Here is a 23,418-nt window from a genome sequence, read left to right on the forward strand (position 1 = left end):
CGGCATATTGAACGAATTCCTTTTTATAGAAAAAAAACGAAGACATGAACGGATTCTTTTTTTTCGAAGAAAAAAGAATGACATTTTTCGTTCCTTTCAAGTTTCAATTTATACAGATACCTAATTAAAATTTAAATATATATTTTCTTAGTGTGTGTATTATCAATTAGGTAATCGTTGTGGGCTATCAACTTTAATGTTATTCGCTTATCATTTCAATAAAGTTATTACATATATTATTCATTAGTCACTTGCTTAATATTTTTTCTTCTAAGTTATAATATAGGCAATATATATTGTAGAAATAAATATATAAATCTTAGAACAAATATAAATATATTTTAATATATTATATATAAAGAAATATAATTCGTTATCATCACGTCTGAAAATAGCATATACAGCGAACACTGAACAATAAAATCATTTATGATGCGGGTTGGGACTTGGTAGTACATAACTAATATCTAACTATTTAAAATAAATACTTGTACGTAAATGTATGATTAAAAAGTTAAGTATAATATATGAATAAAAAACATTGATGATTAAATGAAAAATTTTATTTTACGTGGAACTAAAAAGAGACTTGTTCATTTTTCAAATGAACGACAATGGAACAAATTCCTTTTTTTTAAGGAACAAGAAAAAGAACAAATTCCTTTTTTTAAAAAAATAACAAGGAACGGAACGAATTTCTTTTTATAAGGAACTGGATAAACACTGATTATCAATTATACTTATTTTATTGTAAGTAGTATATTGTATATACATTTAAATTAAAGAAATGGCAAATATAAAGGACGTGATTTTTAAAGGAAAACAGTATAAGCTTACTTAAAAATTAATTTTGATTCTTTTTTTTCGTAAAATTAAAAGCAATATTTGACGTTTATGAGAGTGGTAGGAGGAGGTAATAATGGTATTTTATGAACTTGAATCACCAGTGTATTATTTTCTCTTATGACGTCCGTGTTTTTTACCCAATTATACGTCATTGGCAGTATAGGTGTACCGGGTTTGTCCAACACACGTACATACATATATATATATACAAGTACACCTCTTTCTGGTTAACCTGTAAGTCCTGCGTCACGGGCACTACGAGAAAATGCAGAGTGATCATAGAATGATGATGGTGTAATAACTAATAACATGGTATAACATTGTACACGTTACGAGAAGAAGTGGTAACGGTGGTGGTGACCGTCGTGCGTATACACCTGCATTGTACTACTACAGCGGTCGCGGTGGAATCGACAACGAACAACCGCAACAACCCGCGAAGTTCCGTAGACTTCCGTTCATTTAATCGCCTCTCATATTATTATTATTATTATTATTGCGACTCCGTATGTACCTTCTCTGGCAGGCGGAATACTTGCGCCACACGACAGTGCGCCTGTAGCACACACAGCGCGCACGCCACTTCCCGAGGGACACGCCGTATTACGTTACCTATGTTATTCGTCATTTGTACCACCGTCGAAAAATATTAGCCATTACGTTTTCGTCGATCCGTGGACACGCGATACACATCGATCAGTATCACACGCGTTTCCGTCACTCGCGTTGCTACTTTACACGTCCGACTAACCGCGCGCACTAATGACAATAATTATAATATCGCCGTGTTGTTAAATACGTATCATTGTGTTACGTCGACCCGGAATGAACACCGACTGATTTGTGTACGACAAAACGACCGGTATCTATTTTTATCATACATCGCTGAATGCGTCGTTGGCGCGTCATTTTTCGACTCCGACCGGTCGGTTGACACTTAGGAGTTCCTTACGGTTTTATTTATTCGACTTCGCAGTTTTTTTTTTAATGACTTGAATTGCACGGAGATCTGGCGTGCATTTTTCCTCATTTTTCGTTTCTCCTGTTTATGTATTTTTTTCACACGACTAACAAGCCTACAACGTGCCACACAACGCTACAGCAACACTGTTTGGAGAATTCGTAAAATAAAAGTTCAGTAAGTATTTGAAATTTATATTTTATATCCATTATCCTGTTGAGTTTCCAAAGTGATCAATATTGTGACGGTCTATGAACTTTGTTTTAGCGCTTTATGTACGTAAAGTTTTTCGCAGTTATTCGTATTGCTTTTACAATTTTCACAGGTTGCTTGGTGTATTTCAAAAAGGTTTACTACATTTTTAAAAAGTAGCCACAATTCATAGAAAGTATTATACTTATGAACTGTAAATAGTATAGTGTAAATTTTATTTACTTCAATGATAGTTACAAAACCTTTTTCATTCTCCATGAGTACTTCAATAATTTTGTTTTGGTACTATCCGTTTTGCAATGCGAACATTTCAAATAAATTATTAACTACAGACATAATTTTTTTTATGTAAATAATCCAACAAATCTTATCTATTAGTTTGTACAAGAAAAAAAGATACCAAATAGGTACTACGGTTATATTATTTTTTATCTCATAGTAAATAGTTCTTTAATTATATACTTTTAGGTGCCGTTCTTGGTATTGAGACTATTTGTAGCATTTTGATTATTGGTCGTTATGCAGATTTATAAAATAAGTTTTAAAAGTACTGGTAGTTCCATCAGAATTTATAATTAATCTTGCAATCATGATGGTGTCTTCAGTTTCATACATATTTACCTAGACCTAGTTGCAATTTGCAATGGATACCTAGCGATTTTGTTCTGATACATGATTCACCTTCACGTTTTTCTTACTTTAATATGGCTAAAAGAATTTAAACCGGTTTCCTGAATCTTGAGTACTGTTCGACATTTGTTCAAAAATACTTTTATATATATTTATCGACTAAAATATCGATAAACACTAGCTTTTCTGTGGATATTATAAACTTGGAAGATGGGTTGATACAAATGAGGTAGATATAAGTGAATTGCATGTTGTATTCAGAAGTGAAATATCGTTAACCTTTTAATGATACCTAACAACATCATTATTATGATTCTGATTAAATTGTTATCAAGATCAATCGAATATCGATTAATTTCGGTGAAAGTTTAAAGGATAACGTACACATATTTATGATATAATAGGAATATTTTTTTACTCCAAACAATGATTCAAAAATGTTGAATAAGTATATTATTCAATATTAAAAAATGTATGTCATAATTAATGACGTTATTTTAAAATCCGGTTTCCAATAGATTCATATTAAGAGGAAAAATAAAATGAGTGACCTAAATCCTTATTTTATAAAATTCAAAATTTATTTAAACTAAACATGATATTTAATTGTTGTTCTTGTTCGTTAATTTCATAGTACCTATATTAAGATCATTAAGTTAATCTCTAAGTTTACATCAACTGTTATGGTTGCATTATCTAGTCTCCTAGTGTCTATTATACTATTACAGCATCTTCGAGTTGAATAACGTTATATAATATTTAAGAAACTATAATACACAGAAATTGTTAAAAGTATTTTGCGTTTGGTTATTGCATTGCTTTATTATTTACACGTGATTAATTTTTGAACGTATATTGATGTTTATTCAATCTATATGTCATGCGTAGGTATATTGACGAGTAAGGTATTTAAATTAGGTTATCCTAAGTACATTTTTTGGCCAATTTTAGTGTAATATTAAAAAACACCTCAGAAAAGTCAAAGTAAATTCGTAAACTTGTATTAAACAATATAATCATTGTTCTTCAGAGTTATTATAATTTAAAAAATCTAAATGAGTTTTCCTGTGTACGATCAATGATACTTTTATTAACATTTTAGAATATTATAAAATAAATGGGATTATTATTTAAACGATATTCTAATGAATGTTATTTAACAATGCATAGAATATATACTATTTTAATAATCGTCAATCTTGTATTGGTATTCTCATTTGCAAGGTGCAATTTTTTAACATAAAACAATTAAAAACTCCATTTTAATTAATAAAATATTTTTTTAGGCATTGTATGTGATTTACAACTATAAATCTTCAAACCCGTATATAAAATAATATATGTGTCATAACTTAAAATTTGATTACAGAAAACATTTTATTCATAAAACAATAAAAAATCAAACTCAGTTTATAAGATAGATTTTATCAACATCTGATAGGCTTTGTCCCGTTTTTTCAGTTAGTCAACATTTTTCCAAAAATTAAAAAATAAGTAACACAACTATAATACAGTTTGTATTTAGGTAGTTAGATATACTCGAAAGTAGCTACAAATGTAAATTAAGCTAAATGCGAACAAATTAATTTATTACTATAGATAAAACAATATAATTTTATTAAAATATTTGTATGTAAATAAGTATTTTTTATTGTTACTTTAAGTTTCAGGTGTAAATGTTACTCTTGCCTATAGCTCTTGGAGTCTACAGATATGATTTTGTAACGTTTAAGTGTTTTACAAAAAAACAAGGATTTAGCATTATAAAAGTTTACTCAAAATAAAATGTACAATAATAATTAATGGTTCCATGTCGAGTAACAATGACTAATTTCGTAAACATTTTAAGCTAGTAGTTACTTGAATTTTGTGCGGGTGCGGGTGATCAAGACCGGTTTTCCCGTGTAGTGTATGTAATTTCGTATTTTTATAGAATGACTACAATCTGTTGACTCCATTTAAGCTTGATGCATAAAACAATTTCTTAACATGCTGGTTGTTACGAATACCTTTTTAATGTACTAATAATGGATAAATTTCTAGTGAAATGAATTCAATATATATATAAATATATTAAATAAAGGTTTTCATATTCCAATAACTTTTTAACAAAGATAAAATTATTATATTTTAATGACAGACAATAATTAATTAGCTAATAAACAAAAATATAATAATAAATAAATAAATAAGAACTTAGCTTGGAGTATTATTATATTTGTAAAGTACAGCCGGTTTCAAATTAAAAATTCACTATAAGGTATATACAAAATTTATAAAATTATGATTGAATATGAAAAAATAAAAAGTTGAAATTTTATTTTTTCATATTCAGTCACAATTTTATTAAATGTGTATAGAGGTACCTTATGATGAATTTTTATTCGAAACCTGTCGTACTTTATAAAAATAATATAAGCTAAGTTTTTATTTATTTATTTCTAAAAATAAACTATTTATTTATATATTAATTTATAAATATAAATCATTTATTAATTTTTAATTTTTATTTAATTTTTTATTAGACAATAATTATTGTTATATTAACTATTTTTTTTTAACTCATTGTGCGGTAGCGTTTGCATCAGAACAATTTATTTATTTTACGTATTTAGAACATTGGATTTATTAAATCTAAGAATGAATCATAATTATTTGTACCAAGGCATACGGGGATAAAATATCATTACACTTACCATGCTTTTATCGTCGTTATTCAATTATATTTAAAAAAATAATTTATTCTTAAATTGATGTTAGGTGTGTGTGTATTTTGTAGATATTACATTCCTGTAATAATTTGCATGCGTATTTTTTGAAATAGTTATTAAAACACGAATATAAATATTATATATATTATCAATTTCAATTTATAAATGTATAACAATTCATAACGTTATTTAATTTAAAATCAACCTTAGTATATATATACTAATTACTACTATATTTTTATATAGTATATATACTAATTACTACTATATTTGTATATAGTATATATACTCTTGTTGCCATATAATATATGATTTTAATATATAAATATTAATATTAATTTTAAATTTAATGGTTGTGAAATTGTACAAAAATTGAACAACAATAATTTAATACGTTAATAATAAATCAAGCTCTAATTTGTTGTTGTTTTGTTCACTTCAAAACAATAATTCAGGTAAACAATCGCCTGCAGTTTAAAATAGTTCCTTAGTTATAAATACCAAAAATATTGTTATTATATTATACTGTCTTGTTTGCAAATATATACGGGCAACAAAAAATAAATACATTTTTAATGGAATTCCTTCTGTTCTGGCTATCTGATTTAAATTGTTAATTACATATCTACATTTTTCTTATTATACCAATTATATATTGTTCTTAATTATTATTTTTCAATCAAATTTCAATTTGTTTTCGTGTAATATTTTTAAAGTGAAAAAATAACTGTAGTCTGTATAGGTTAGTGTTATTTAATAAAATATATTACCAGAAAAAGTTGATATTTTATTATACAAATCAGAAAATAAATTAAGTGAAAGTTTCCATTTTCATTGTTTAAATATTTTTAATCAACAACACATAAATGAAAAATTGAATTATATATACATCTCATTCCTTCAAAGCATCGTTGTATTTATTATGTTAAAAGTTTCGTGAATGATATGAAAAAAGTAATACTGTATGAACACAATAATTCATTCTGGATTACTTAAAACTTTTATTTAAATCTTCAACTATACACACTTAAACGTTCAATCATTAATTAATCTTAAATAAAACCATTTTTGTCGCAAATGCGCCAAATCATACGTACATGCATTGTAGTCACCATTGCTTTGGCCGTTGCGAATTCATTATGTACACCGCACAAACCGTACACAGTATATTATACTATACGTTTCGCATAAACATATAGCCTTAATATTTTATTCGTTAGACACTTCTAACAGTGTAAATTTAAAATACAAAACTAGTAGAACATAATATAATTCATTCAGGCATTAGTTCTGGAATAAAGTAATGAGGTCAATGGGAAAACGATTTTACAATAATTTAACAAATGTTTACAACACGTCGCAACAGTTTAAAAACTACTGCAGAGTGAGTTGTATTATCTATATAATTTGGGTCTATGTTTTATTTGAATCATAGTTGTACGAAAAGTCGTTTCCTTACGTGCTAATTAAAAAATAGATATATGTATTTCTCTCGTCGGAATAACATGATTTAAATTTATTTAATAATAAATGTATTTCAGATAATAATGGTCCATGATTTCATATAATAGCTTAACTAAAAAAAAATTTAAATTATATAATTTAAATTCTCAGAGCAAAAGAGTGGATTTCCCATCTGACTAAATTCTAAGAATCATTTTTTCGCGTTTTTATTCATTAGGGTTTTAATGTGATTATGAAATATATTACTCTTCCGCATTAATCTATAATCATCTGAATAATTTTAGAGTCACTGAACATAATCCGTTATTTAATCATTCAATTATATTCAACTCTTCTTTTTATATAAACATTTATACATTCTAAACAAACATTTATTGTTAGTAACTAATTTTTCTTGCTACAAAATGATTTTTCACTTACAGGTATCTTATTGATTTTTTATAATTCGTTATAATTTTATTTTATATAATATAATATGATATGTTATATTATAACACTTCACTGACTCACTGACACAAATATACACATTATACAGGTACCAAAAGTATTTCTTGCGGGTAATGCACAATATTATAACATGAGTTGTTAGTTACCAATCTCAATCGAATAACCTTGACCAGAAATTTAAGTTTTTTCGTGGTTACACCAATAATGGTATTTACTATTTTTTATTGTTACATAATATTATATACACAGACACCATAACACGTATGCGATGTGTTCGGGTTTCGAACGTGGTCGTCGTGGTCGCATCCCACCGAGTCAAAAACCGTAGTAATAATTCTATTAAATATCGTACCTAATACTGGATTATCGTTGTGAAAGTGAAAGACCATAATATTATGGAAGAAAATTAAAGTATATTAAAACCATTTGTGTAAATAACATAAATATTCACACGTGGGTGAGTATTTTGAAGTATAAGTGAAAGAATTTAATTTATACTAAGGACAATTAAAAGTAAATTTGTTAAGTCATGTGTGACGATAGCTCATGGAATATATCGCAATAGATACAAGAAGTATAATATATCTTATATAAATATCCATGGAAGTTTATTATCATAAAATAAAAATATTTATAGTTGAATTAACAATAAAATATTTTAAAATATTTATAGCTAACTGAATTATTTATTTGTAATTTGGACGCGTGGTTATTATGTCCTTGATTGGTGATTCGTATTGAGATTGAGAGACATTTTTCTCCGTTGCCATAATTCCTACGAATTGACGAATTTCGTCATACAATGATAAATGATTATGAAAATATTTAATTAGGTAATATTAAAAGTCCATATGATGGTTCATAATTACATTAAATTAATAATAACAAAATGTTTTCATATATATGTGGCGTATATATTTGTAATTTAACGAAAAACACTAAACTATCAACTTTTTTTTACTATACCCGTATTTGAACTCAAATCAATTTACTTTTATTGCTCCATGAGTTTACTGTCTATATCCTTCCCGATCTTGACCTAATTTCAGGCTGGCCTCTTCATTCAAAAAGAACATACTCGCGTTCTATGAAAGTATACATCGTGTTTGCCATATAATCTTACAATGACCTTTTCTAATCATGAAAAAATTACACTCACACGTAGTCTTTAGTAATGAATAATAGTACTTTTTGTCAAATCGTCATTTTGATTATCGGGCCATTGGCTACATGAATTTCTGTTAATATATTTGAGAGATTATTTTACAATATTGTATATTAAGAACATAGTACCAAAAAAAAAAAAAAAACAATATGTAAATATTTAGGAAGAGTACCAGATTTTTTAATTCGTAATTTGGCATCTTTTAAAAATTTAAGTACATTATGGACGATCATTATTTTTATTTGGATGCAAAAATAGAGTTCTTAAAATCGATTTTCTACTAATATTAATAAAGATATAAGAATAAACCCTTTAAGCTCACTGACGATTTATATGTTAGAAAAGTAGATTAATGGTCATCAAAAGAGTTGTTCGAGTGAATTAATTTAAAAATAATTTTAATCTGGAAGTCAATTTGTGAATAATAATTCATATTTTTTCAAGCAATGCCATCGTTAGTTGGTCGGCAACTTAGGCAATTCCCTAGGGACTCGCACTTAAAATAAATTCGGAGGCCTACAATTGGTTAAGTTAGAATAGTTCGATATATTTAGATATAAGAAAATTATACTCTTTTTGCCTAGAACTTCGCAAAAGTTTATTATCACATCAATAATTGTAAATACTATTTTAAATTCCAGTCATATGCCCGAATAAATGTTTTATCTTTAAATAATGTAATATAATTACAATAAAAAAATAATCTTCATGAAATTTATTAGATTACTAAAAGTCCGAAAGAGACTCATCAAAACTATAATAAAATCAATTTACTTCAGATTATTTAAATTAAATTAATTTCCTTGTTCAAAGTTAAACTATAGGAAACAATAAAGTCATACGTTTTTCCGTATGTTGAATATTTTAATAATTTTATATCAATGAACACAGTAGCGACTGTTAACGCATTGTATAACATCAAACAGACTGTGACTTTTATATTGTTGAGAAATTGTTCAAACGTGTATAAATAATTAACGTAAATATACTGTATAACTCTCTAATGGGTGTACAAATTAAATATGAAACATTACGTAGAGTGGCTTTGTATGGAGGATTAAATGGGAAATAAAAAATATAATATTTACTAAGTAATTAAGCAATATTCATATTCTATATCAATATATAACCACACACGAGAATGGTATACTTCCCGATATACAGATACTCATATAATTATGATGACTTGATTAAGAAAAGAATGATTAAAAGTTCCATTATTCTACAGTGTATTAAAAGTTTTTAACTTTTTCTCATTTTTATTGCGGTCAACTAAATCATTGGTTACAATGGCCATGGCATTTTTAGAACCACACGGGGTCATATATGTAGGTATATAATTCTTCGTTTATGATTAGTTAATATATACTGTGTGCATTTTAGAAATAAAGATTCATCATTTAGTATAAGTACATGTATATTTTTCTCATAAAAGCATGATTACCATAATATTTTTAATGCTCTCAGAATTGGTAATCGGTTGGCTTTATAAATAGAATATGACGTATAATTTGATTTATTTCATTTTATTTTGAAGCATGTATCGTGTCACTTTTACTCTCAGTTCAGGTATGGACAAATTAATTATTTTAGTTTCTTTTCTTATAAGGACCGCCGTGATTACTACACAATACAATATGATCCACATTATGCAACAATACACAACACAAAATACAGACACACACTACATACTTCACAAAAATGAAGCATTGCGAAATCTCATATTATTGTTTTTCTTCTTTATTTTTGTTTATAATATTATCGGACACCTAGGCATAACGCATAAACTATGGAACGTAAATACATTATTTTGATATCTTGGAAAAACAAAACGTTGCAAGGTTAACGGCTATATTTAAATATTGTTCTCACCAACTAATTTCAGGGCCAGACTAGGTAGGCGGGATACCGGGAGTTTCCCGATGGGCCGCTTATGCTCGTTAGGAAGTTTTTTTTTAGGTTTATAGGTTTAGCTCATGATGCTGACAGACATAGACGCATTTTCCAATGCGATTGCTTTAGAAACTGTCTAAAATTAAATAAACGGTATTTTTATTTTTAATAATAATATTATGTGTTCGAATTCTCAAAATAATATACAATCATTTTATATGAAAATATACGTTTTTTTTAGGGTTGTTTTTATACCTTTGGTGTTTCTAAGTGGATTATTTTTTTTTATTTCTGACCCAGTCCGACCCTGACTACTTTGTTACTATATAAATATACAGGTATATAGTTATTATTTATAATTTTAAATAAAGTTTCTATGATACTGGTCGATAAACATCCAAACAAACCAATTATGTTTAAGTAAATCATCGGTCATCGAAGTGTTAAACCTGTACAGTACGAATACATGATCAATTTTATAATTTAACAAAATAGATACATACTTAAATTTTCAACATATATTCATATTACACGTTGCAGTATTAAAAAAAAAGAATAAAACATTTACTTTCCATAAATCATAACATTGACTAAAATTTACTAATGAATAGACAAACAATAAATATTATAAGCTATATTGAATTACATTTGAAAAATTGCCTACTCGACAATCATGATTTGCATAACACAAAACATCTTGTCATTGTAGACTGTAAATTATTTATAATACCATGGTGTATTAAAAATCTACATAACGTGAGCACTTTGACGTTAAAAATGTTTAGATAAAGTCTACTTTACTCGTAAGTCTTAACCTATGAAAAAATATAATTCGTTAAATAAATCATTAAGGGTCCAAGTGTTTAAAACCACTGAAACTGTGTAGCATTCGTTATGGATTTTAACATCCATGGTTTAAGGACCTCGAGATTTCTAGGCACCTAATTGTATTTTACACTCGGTTTCAAATTGGTCATAGTTTACTTCCTCACCATTCTTCTAAACTTAATCTAAAATCTTCCCCTCTCTGTACACGACATCTCGATGAATCGATATGCGATTTTGATCATATCTTATTCAATTGCCCTTCTCTCATCACTAGTAGACAACTCCTTTTTTCTTTTCTTTCTTCTTTTGGCTATATCTTTCTCGATTCTAACCTTCTCAACTCTCGACTCATTCCAATCATTCATTCTCTTATCCAATTCATTCATACCGCTAGCTTTCTTATTTAAAGTCAATATGTAGTTTATAGTTTTTTTATATATTTTATTAATTTTTTCATTTTTTAAACATATCAACATATTGTAATCGCTTTGCTATAATTATTTCTAATAAAGAGCAAGTTAATTAAAAAAAAAAAAAATCGTTAGGATAATTTGAAATTTTTTTTTTAAAGTCGTTTTATATCAAAGTTTGAAATATGATAGAGCTAATAATTGTCTTGGTAGTTATGATTTTTTTTAAAGTATTTGTAAAAAAAAAAATAAGTTTAATAAAACCTGTATTTTAAAATTTGCGATTATAATACAAGCATATAAAACTGTCTATGAAAATAGAAAAGAAAACGAAGTAGACGACTTTTTTGTTGAATAGAATATTAATCACTAGTGGTGAAGATACAGGAATGTATAAAATATTTCTTAATAAGCATAGACTCTAAGAACTCATATACCCTTTAATTGTGTCTGATAAATATATTGCACTCTTGATATTTGCATACAATTTAAATCATTGATACATTTAGTAGTAATGTAAAACAATTGTGAGGTATATATAAATCTAGCAAAATCAAAAGCTTATCTCTTAATTAGTAATAAGTAGAGTACGGATTTTAAAACAATAAAAAACTACAGAAAAGTACTAAAAAAAAACTACAACGCTATATAAATCTTATAAATATTTTGTGGACAAAAAATTGTCTTAATTGAGAATAAAACAATTTATGATCAAGTTATTTTACTGCTAATATGCAGTATAAATAAATAATGTGGGTATTGCATTTTGTTTTCAGCAATTCATAGTTGAGTTAAATAAATATTCAAGTGATAATAATATTAAATACATTTTTCAACCTTGAGAGCTCAGGATCCATGTGACCCCGCTGGACCCTCTTAATCTGAACATATGTAATTGTATATAATTAATTTATAATATTAAACATATTACTCATATGTTTAATGTTTAAGATTGCTTATTTATACTTTATATATTTTTCCTTGGACTTTTAATATACACTATGTATTCGAGTATAAGCGTTGTATAAGTTGTATAAGCGATTGCTGGTACTATAATAGTAATTTTACCAACTAACTGTTGTATTTTCCCGGATTTATATTAGCATCGAAGGACATTTTTAAAGTTATAATAATTATTAAAAGTATTTCATGAATTCAAATGATATATTTACTAGTTCATTGTGTATCGTATAATATTATAATGGGAATAAGAAATAAGAAATTAATTTATATATATATGAACTGATCTTATTTTTAATGTACAAAGCATTAACAAAAACATAAAACTATTTTTATTTTTACTCTATTAGATAACATTTTCTGAAATTATGTTTTTATCAAACTAACAAATAAGTATGCAAATAAACTTGACCCCAAAAAAAAAAAAGAAAAAAAATGTAAAATGTTTATTACCTAGTGTCAGTTTATCTTATATATTGAAACCTTGATTTTAAAATTCATCTAGATCAGAACGTATATTACAAAATCCAAGAGGCAGACCAAGGAATAAATAAAACTAAAATATTATTAGCTATAAACGAATTAAAATAAGTTAATTAGCTTATTCGGTGTTATATCATTATTTTTCAGCAATTTTATTTATATTGTTTTTTTTTTACATTTATTTTTCCTTTGTTTATTAAAAAAGTTAAATATTCTGACATTAGTGTGTTTCGAAAGTCTAAAAACATTATTTGTATTTCATTATTTATCATATGTTTTTACTATATTTAAATATATATAGTATTTTTAGATTTTTACGCTCGATAATTATCAAACAAATTAGTCTTAAGTGAATTCAAAATTATTATTAGAGTGTACGCACAAACCACAAAGTTGGAATTCGGTTTTTTCTTTTAACCCAAATATATAAGTGATATAAGTTATTACCTAGTAATAATAGTAGGTAACTATCCTACATACTGTATTACTAGTATCTTCACCTACGTTATAGCGATTGCCCATTGTACGTTGATTTTTTTACACGTGCTAATGGGTATGTGTTTTCAAGGATGACTGGTACATTTTAGATGCAGCATATTATAACAATATATCTCCCAATATACCATCTGAACATAGTCATTATTGTAGGTAATAGTAACCTATTAAATAACCTGCATTGTGTATTAGTCTTACTATCATTTTTAACTAAATTTAATTTATGTGAACTTTAATTGTGCATCTTATACTATACTAAAATTATTAATTAAGCTAATACTTTACATTTCAATTCATAAATACGTATACAATGAAATTCTACACTGATAAAAATGTATGAATCTTCATAACTTCAAATCGCTTTCTTGATTTCAAAAACAATATGGTAAAACAACAAAGATATTTAAATTTTTTTTTTTCGATAAAAATATTTTAATATTATTATTTTATTATTTTAATTTTAGCAATTTTTTATTTAACTTATATTATTGGTGTTTTCATCTATTTAATAAACATTTATAAATTATATGTGCGTTGGATAATAATTATACATATAATAATTGTATGTACATGTTTTTATCCATTAATTGATTTTGATCATTCTGTATTAGAGTATTATATTACATTATATCTCATTATACATTAAGATATATTACTAAAATAGTAGTATTATAATACAGTAAGTGATGTGATTGAAAACGGTCGTTACCGGACCTGATAATTTTTGCAAGGCTGATATCGACAAGGTGAGGTATCCCATAGGTAATGTTTGAATCGCAGCGCGATGAGTAAATACACAATTATTTATAACAGCCCAGAGCTTGTTAGGATTTCAATATTGATAATATTACGACCAAGATGAATATGTACATATATTTTTTTCATGTAATTATAGTATACATGTACAAGGACAGTTTAATTTATTTTTTTATTTTTTAATATACCATTAAACACTATACAAAAATAGTATAAAAAAAAAATCCTCTCTAATCTATACAATAATAGATTTATTATTATTTTATAGAATTTTTTTTTTTTTTTAGTGATGCATCCAGAAATGCCCATTAGATTGACGGAGCGACGTCCTCCATTGGAAACCCAGCAGTCAACGATATGGACTAGGCGTCAACAAGCTGTATGCGTGAGACGAGCTTATAAGAAATATGGACAAAGCTCCAATCCACACGTCATACTTGACGGACTCAATATGACGGTTCCAAAAAGTTCCATGTGAGTTTTTTTTGATTGTTCTAATTTTAAATTTTACGGTCTAAAAAAACGGTACAAAAAATAATAATACAAATAATGAGTTGTTAAGTAACATACATTTTATATTGAAAATTATCTCTAATTATAACATATTAATATGATAAGAAGATTTTATTTACATAAAAAAAAGTTTAATTTTTTTATTTTATGTGTAAAAGTATGTGTAAAAAGACTTAAAAATGATTTCTACAACTATTACTCAAAACCCATCACTATCGCGAATATCGGAAATCGCGGAAGTGATTGTGTGGTTATTTATATTTTTGGAATAATTAAAAATGGCCTGCGTAAACCGTAATATAAAGTCAGTGCCGTATTTACCAAACATTATATCTGGGATGAAACTTCAAAATGCGCCCTTATGTATTTTTTATTTAAAAATATTATGCTTATTAGATATTATTTTCAATGATTGCTTTGATTAATATAAAGGATGTTAAAGGTTTTTGTAAACAAAATATACGACATTGACCGTTGTAATTTTTAACATTAAATGCAAGATTTTAATTTTTGCCCTCTCCCAGGAATTGCGCCAGAGGCGTAGGCACCCCCTTGCTACAGCCCTGCCCGCGGGTTTCGACCGGCCTGTATAAAGTAATAATATTATTTTATTATATAGGAAAGTGGTTTTCACTAATGAATCAATTTAAATAAATAAATCAATTTTTCTTGTATAACACCGATAGAACTAAAAAAAATGTACGAGTCAATTTTGAAAATGCTGCCTAATAAAGTGCCGCTTTAGGCAGGTGCCTAGCTCGCCTATAACTTGAACCGGCCCTGAGTATAGAACATTTTCATACTCACATACAATTATTTTTTTCTCAGTGCTATACAGGCAATTAAGGCCTTTTACACGCTTCAACCAAACTTCTCCAAACATTCTGGTCCATTTTATCCTCCGATCGCTTTGTCTTGTCGGTATCTGAAATATCTTTCTTAACTCTGTCTTACCACCGCTGGCAAGGTCTTCTCCTTGGTCGCTTTTTTGTTGGGTTTCGGATTAGGACATTTCGTATGACACTTTCACCAGCCCGCCAGACATGGCCAGCCCACTCTAATCGTTTTGCTTTTAAGAACAATCCGATATTTGGTTTGTTATATAACCTTCCTAGTTCATCGTTATTTTGTCTCTCATACTCCCCATTTTGATTTTGAACAGGTCCGTGAATTTTCCGTAAAACTTTTCTTTCGAAGGTGAGTAGCTTCTTTTCATCCTCCTGTGTTGTGGACCATGTCTAGCATGCGTACATTACTATCGGTCTGAGGTAGGAGATGTACAGTTTCTCTTTTGTAGCTTTGGACAGTCATCTGGAGATGAGTATCTTATTCATAGCAAAATACGTTTTGTTTGCATTACTTATTCTTAACTGAATTTTATTATGTATATTATTTTTTGTATTAATATTAACTTACAATTATATATGAAGAATATTTTATCTACTGATAAATACCGCCAAGTTTGTGGTCTACGACGAATTACTGACTTGGTATAATAGTTGACAAACAATTAATAAGTAAGTAAGTTCTGGGGGTTCAGTCTGCTGTATTAAATATGGCTGTTCCATATCAGTGCATTTTTTAACTAGTTAACTAGGTGACACAAATGTCGCCCAGTGATTAAACTCTGTCGACAATATTTTGAAAGATTGGGCGAAATAATGCGAAACAAACGTGTAATACTATAAACGTACTAAGGTATTACATTGACTATTTTGAGAAAAACATTTTTTGTCGCTCAGTGAAAATTCCTTCTAAAATGCACTGGTCCATATAGGTTGAAATTTTTATACATTATTTTAATTTATGATCGAAACAAGCTTCATTTAAAATTTAAAATTATATTGTAATCTTGAACATCTATGTATTGACTGTTCTCCGGTTTTGTTCTTAGATATGGTCTATTGGGAGCTAGTGGATGTGGAAAAACTACATTGTTAAGTTGCATCGTTGGGCGAAGAAGACTGAACGCGGGAGAAATATGGGTTTTGGGTGGTAAACCAGGATCGGCTGGTAGTGGCGTTCCGGGGCCACGTATTGGATATATGCCTCAGGTACTTATATAAAATTAAAATAGGATGAACGTTTTATGTACTATATATGGTTTATGGTTGTATATATATTTTTTAAGGAAATCGCGCTATACGGCGAATTTACGATACGAGAAACTATGCAGTTTTTTGGTATGGTAAATGGCATGACTCCGAAGCAAGTGGACGATAAAATAGAATTTTTGCTCAAATTTTTACAGTTACCGTCGGCTAGTCGAGCGGTAAAAAATTTAAGGTGATTAATTTCTTTGTAAGGCATTATGCATCATCTTCTCAACTATAAAAAAAATAACTCAAAACATTTATTGATTTATGTATTATATATTTCTACAGTGGTGGTCAACAACGAAGAGTTTCCTTCGCTGCGGCACTGTTGCATAATCCCGAATTACTGATCTTGGATGAACCAACCGTTGGTGTTGACCCAGTTCTTCGACAAGGGTTCGTGTTGTGTACCTATTTTTGTAAAAAACTTAAAATTCACCTATTTATATTACATAAATGTTTTGTTTGATTTTTACGTAGAATTTGGGATCATTTAGTTCATTTGACCAAGGAATGCGGAACAACTATTATTGTAACAACTCATTACATCGACGAGACTAGACAAGCACACATGGTAATTTATCTATAATACATTCGTGTATTTGGCTATCGTTAAGTGATTCACTGTTTTTAGTTTTTAGAACCTACTTGACCTTTAAATTTTATTGGATATCTACGATAATATCGATACTTTAAAAACATTGTTAATGGTTATTTTAAAATGTACTGTATAGTATGTGACAATGTTCATTGTGACCATAGACCGTTTGGTTTTTATATGCCCTTGTGAATTATTACACTTAATCCCAAATAATGCAAGCCATATGTATATTAATGGTTTTTAACACAAATAATTGCATTATATATGATTCGTCATTTTATTGTTGAGAGTACCTATATATTTCTATATGTATTGGATATCTGGCAGATTGGCTTAATGAGAGGTGGTAAATTTTTGGCTGAAGAATCACCAGCATCGTTGTTACAAAAATACAATTGTCAGTCACTAGAAGACGTTTTTCTAAAACTTAGCGTCATTCAAAACCGTGGAAAACGAAGGCGTAGCAGCATTTTACACGATATAACAGCTTCCATCGCTGTACCGGTAATAAAGTCGTTATGATAATATATTATTATAATCAACAAAAAAATCTAACAAAATTATAGTCATTAAACAAATAATTTTACCCTATAGGAAACTTCACCTGTACCTGCAGTCGAAGCCCTGAACTCAATATGTGATAACACGTCAGAAATGAGCGGAGAATTCGGGGATAGCATAAGTCCTGTACCACTAAGTAAGCGTATGTCTATATGTTCAATGCAATTAAACAATTCGGAAATGGAACTCCCACCGGAGGCAGAAATAAAAATGACTCTTTTCGATCGGTGCAAACTGTACCAGTCACATCATATGCGAGCATTGATATGGAAAAACTTCCTATGGATGTGGAGGAATGTTGCGTAAGTAACCTAATAAAGATAGAACACGTTTCTGTATAGAAAATATACGTTTTTAAGTATAATGTAACATATCGTGTTTCAACGAAAATTAGGTTAAGTTACAAACACAAATGACTCATATGGTATCCAATAATCAATACATACTAATAAATTAAGTAATACGTTGCCATTTAGCGTGTTATATATATATATATATAAAACCAGCTTAATCTTAAATTAAGTTTAGTAAAAGAAAATAATATGTTATGATAAGTTTCTGGAAAAAACTCACAGTTCATATTATACAGTATGAACATTACAATAAATAATAATCATGGTAATATTTAAAAATTACTGTTCGAACTAACGAAATTAAGCAATAATTAAAATATATAATAACACTGTCATTTTTAAATATAAAAGTAAAAAACATACTATATTTACAAATTATATAATGGAATTAAACATTTTTTATTTTTAACTACGATGAACATTAAATTACATGAATTAAGATTTATTGAGAATTCGGTTCTGCAACATAGGATCCAAAGTAATGTAATTGCTTAGGCGCATATCATTACAATAATAAATAGATGATTCAAACTACGATATAGGTATAGTTTCCTATTAGACGATGACAGTTTAGATAAAAAGTTTACAACTACAAAAATCAAAAATCATGTAAAATGTATAACTGTACAATAATTATTATAACTTTCATAAATAAATTATATATATTAATATTATAGAATAGGAAGGAAACCTATATATATGTAGGTTTAAATAAATCTAAATTTGGCTCTTTAATTAAATAATTAAACAATAAAAACATACATTTAAAGGAACTTTAATTTCTTTCACATTTTGTTCACATCGGGATTTGAATAATTCAACTCGTTAATAAAATAATTAAATCGCCTATATTTAATATTTTTAAAATAGGTAATAAAAATTATTAATATGTACACTATGAATGTATTGTGATGAATATGTGCTATCCAGACTTGAAAAAATTATTAAATTAATACTCAATAAATAAAAGAAATCACATATAACACTTCAATTTTCTTAGAGCTATAGTTGAATTGATATTAATTATTACTCTATGTACAATATTGTAAATTTGTTTTGTATTTTAAGTTTCATACTTTTCCTAGCAGTAAAATTTTGCAAACAGGTACTGCCCATTTGTCGATTAAATGCAACAAAAAAAAAAAGAAGATTTATACTTTATGCATTTACTACATTTATTCCAGAATTGTTAGTCTTTAGAATTATTGAGTATTTCAATAAAATATTTTTAAATTTATTGTTTACAGGGTAATGATGTTTATTATCGGACTTCCAGTCGCCCAAATCGTTTTGTTTTGTCTATCGGTCGGAAAAGATCCATACGGTTTGCACTTGGCTATTGTCAACCATGAAACCAATAACAAAACGTGTCCTCCAATTGGATCTTGTGATTTAACTCAGCTCAGTTGTCAGTTTCTACATCAGATTGAAATACGTCGACAAGTATTAGTGAGTGAAATCTCATAAGATTATTTATTATAATCACACAATTTATTTCGGAAATTAATGCACGTTTTGCATCAAAGGACTATTTTGATACCGAAGAATCTGCTTTTAAAGCAGTTAAATTGGGTAAGGCGTGGGGCGCTTTATCTTTCACGACCAATTATTCGGCGTCACTGAGAGAACGCATAGAAGAAGGGCAACAAGCAACGGATTTGATACTAGATGACAGTATTGTATCCATATGGCTCGATGAATCTAGTAATAATAAGCTTTATACATTTTTATTTTAATTGGTATTTATCATAATTAAAAATCTTTGCTAAAACTAAAATTTTGCGAGACCTAAGGTTACATGGTTTGTTTTTTATTTATTTTTTCTTAAACATCATAAGTACACATGAGAATAGTATTTTAGTATAATACTATACCTATGGTTAATATTATATTTTAGAACTCTGATAAATCATTATTTTAGATCAGCAGATATCTATGCTGCTTCGGCGTGATCTTCTATTTGCATTTCAAGATTTTGCTTCATCATTGGCAGATTCTTGTAACATTAGTTCAAAAGTTGTGTCGACACCAATACGAGTTAGTATTTATTAACACTCCAATGATTTTATTTTCTGTTTTTATGTTGAAAAACGATTTTTTTTCATACATTGTATAACGAAAGTATTACTTTTAAATTAAACTAACTATATAGTTTTGTGTTTGTTTTAGTTTAACCATCCGATATACGGTCCTTATGTACCAAACTTTACAGATTTTGCAGCTCCAGGAGTCATACTCACGTAATCAATTGTTGATATTATAATAATAAAAATAAAATAAAAAGCTGATGCAAATTGTAAAAATATTCCTTACATTTTAGGATTATATTTTTCCTAGCAGTTGCTTTAACTTCAGGTGCTATGTTAATTGAAAGAAATGAAGGCATATTAGAAAGAAGTTTGGTTTCAGGTAAATTTTAACACGATCGATTTATAAGTTAAACAAGTTGATTTTATTTATTTATCCGTATGGCTAATAAGTTGTTAAATTATGTGTATGGAATTTTCTACGCATACTCATTTGTGTGATTTTACTAGGTATTACCGGGATTGAAATACTTTTGGGACATGTTGTGTGTCAACTTTTGATCATGGTATTCCAATCATTAATGGTTATAGCATTCGCACTAGTAATTTTTGATGTTACTAATGAAGGTGACGTGTTTTGGATATGCTTGTTAACAATACTGACCGGATTGTGTGGCATGTGTTTCGGTTAGTAATTTATATTGTGTATTATCTGTAGAATATTTGCTTGTTACTTTTGTCAAACCTAAAGGAATATCAGAACGTGATGATAGTTTAAAAGATTCATAAAAAAAAAAGATTATTTTTTTTTTGTTACATGTCAGCGATAAGATATAATATAATCTTATCTGTTACAGGGTTTGTCGTCTCTTGTGTAACTGACAGCGAGAGGAACGCGACGTATTTGGCTATGGGCAGTTTTCTACCTATTGTAATGCTTTGCGGTTGGTATATTTTATAAAATATGATTATTGATATTATTGTTGTGGTTCATTATAGAGGTCATATAATAACATACGTTTAGTATTCATCACTTATCAGAACCGTACCGAACAATAATTTAACATGAGAAAACAATTAAAAAATCCCCTTATATATTTTTAAAGTGATATCACTTAATATTTTTATTTTAATTTTAATATATTTATATTTATATTTTTAAAAAAATACAATATCAAACAAATCATTTTTATATTGTTACTATAATTCACTGGAAAAAAAAAATAATTTAACTGTTCACGTGTCTAGGTATAATATGGCCAGTGGAAGGAATGCATACGGTGGTGAAATCCATTAGTTTTGTATTGCCATTAACGCAGTCGACAGAATCGATGAGATCAATGTTGGCAAGAGGTTGGCCAATCACAGAACCTTCCGTATACATAGGTTTCTGTTCCACATTAATATGGATTTCTGTATTCCTCACATCAAGTGTACTGTTGATTAAATTTAAAAAAGGATAGTTCATAAAATATTATTTTTTCATTGCATATAATGATCTACAAAAAACCTACAAAAAAGTTAATTGATAACAATATATTTGTTACTACCATATTATAGAGTTCCTTGTATATTATGTTCAAATTATACATATCAATATAACTCTGGGGAAACGGCGGGTACTTGATTGTAACAATTTTATTTTTTGAAGGTGGTTTATCAGTATTATTTAAATTACTATTGATACTTCAACGGTAACTTATAATTAAATATTTTAAGCAATTCTTGAAAGGTAAATGATTGAGCCTTTAATCTATGTTGTTGAATTGTACTCGAAGTAAAATCAAATGTAGTACACTAAAAATTTAAAATTTTATTACATTTAGATGACTTATTCTTTATTTGGATTATTTGGTAAGCTTTTTATAACTCTATTGTAAATATTAGATATCTATGGTCATATTTAAATTATATTTATTAATTTATTTGTGTTACTTCATATATAATAATATTACAATATCTACTAAATAAAAGACTTTGATTTTATACAGAAATAGTAATACTTATTATTTAACCAATCAATAAAATATATTATTATATATTATAATATTTTATTTTTTTATCATATTTGTATTATTTAAATTTAATGGAATGTTATTATATTAATAATAACAAGGGTAAATATTTTATAAATAATAATAATGTAAGTTATTCAAATTATCATAATTTTATTATTATTATTACGGATGTAAAATATTGAGTTGTAGATTTTTGTGTAAAAATAAAATATATTATAATTTATAAACTGTATTGTTAATATCAACCAACATCTTGATCAGAAATACTGTAAATATTAAATAATGTATTAGTTATTTTTTAATGTTAAAAAATAATTGTTTAAATTCCATTTATTCTATATAAAATATATTTATATTTTATCATTAATAGTATTAACACTTGATTAATTAGCAAATAAGTATGTATGATTATAATCACATTAATTTAACCTGCTAAGTAGTTGTTTTTCTTTAACAATAATTTATTTTAATTCTTATTAAATAAAATCCACAGAATTAACAATATTTGAGAAACATTACATTTATAAATAAAATTGTATTTATAATTATTCTAACCATTGGAAGTTTAGGGAAATTATACATGCTATGTTCTGCATGTTGTCGAATGAGAGTTTTAACATTAATATTATAAATCAGTAAATGAAAAATTACTAACAATATAAAAGTTATAAGCAGTCTTAGAGATTACTACATTAAGCAATTTATATTAAATACATTCCTTTTAACAACGAATGCTAGAGTTTATTATTATTCATTAAATTCAGCCAAAAGTAAATTAATAAGTAAATAATCATAAGAAAATGTTTGCATAATTTATGGCTCAAACATTTTTACCAATGCCATACTTTAGCATAAATAAAAATGTACTGATCTAATGTTCATACAACCCTTTCCACATTTGACTATGATCAACAAGACTAACTCAAAATCAAAGATCACTATTTATTAAGTGGCTAAAGCTGATGGTGTACTACAACACTTGATTTT

The 23,418-nt window shown here is 27.2% G+C and overlaps 1 protein-coding gene across 1 annotated transcript; it reads left to right on the forward strand.

Annotated features, from left to right (window-relative positions):
- The first annotated feature begins 1,232 nt into the window (after positions 1–1,232).
- LOC112680345 (ABC transporter G family member 23) lies at positions 1,233–22,308 on the forward strand. Its single transcript, XM_025550408.1, has 16 exons — positions 1,233–1,984; positions 14,550–14,736; positions 16,670–16,829; positions 16,907–17,061; positions 17,160–17,267; positions 17,352–17,445; positions 17,800–17,976; positions 18,067–18,335; positions 19,634–19,835; positions 19,913–20,090; positions 20,308–20,423; positions 20,556–20,626; positions 20,707–20,795; positions 20,924–21,100; positions 21,271–21,357; positions 21,662–22,308. Coding segments are annotated over exons 1-16 (2,286 nt in total). The 5' UTR covers positions 1,233–1,983; the 3' UTR covers positions 21,877–22,308.
- Positions 22,309–23,418: the final 1,110 nt, after the last annotated feature.

Source organism: Sipha flava, unplaced genomic scaffold (genome assembly GCF_003268045.1).
Source record: "Sipha flava isolate LNK unplaced genomic scaffold, YSA_version1 176_pilon_pilon, whole genome shotgun sequence".
Taxonomy (NCBI): Eukaryota; Metazoa; Arthropoda; class Insecta; order Hemiptera; family Aphididae; genus Sipha; species Sipha flava.

Coding starts and splice junctions, on each gene's coding strand:
- LOC112680345 (XM_025550408.1), top strand. Junction 20,627..20,706: donor GCTCCAGGAGTCATACTCAC/GTAATCAATTGT, acceptor CTTACATTTTAG/GATTATATTTTTCCTAGCAG. Junction 20,796..20,923: donor AGAAAGAAGTTTGGTTTCAG/GTAAATTTTAAC, acceptor TGATTTTACTAG/GTATTACCGGGATTGAAATA.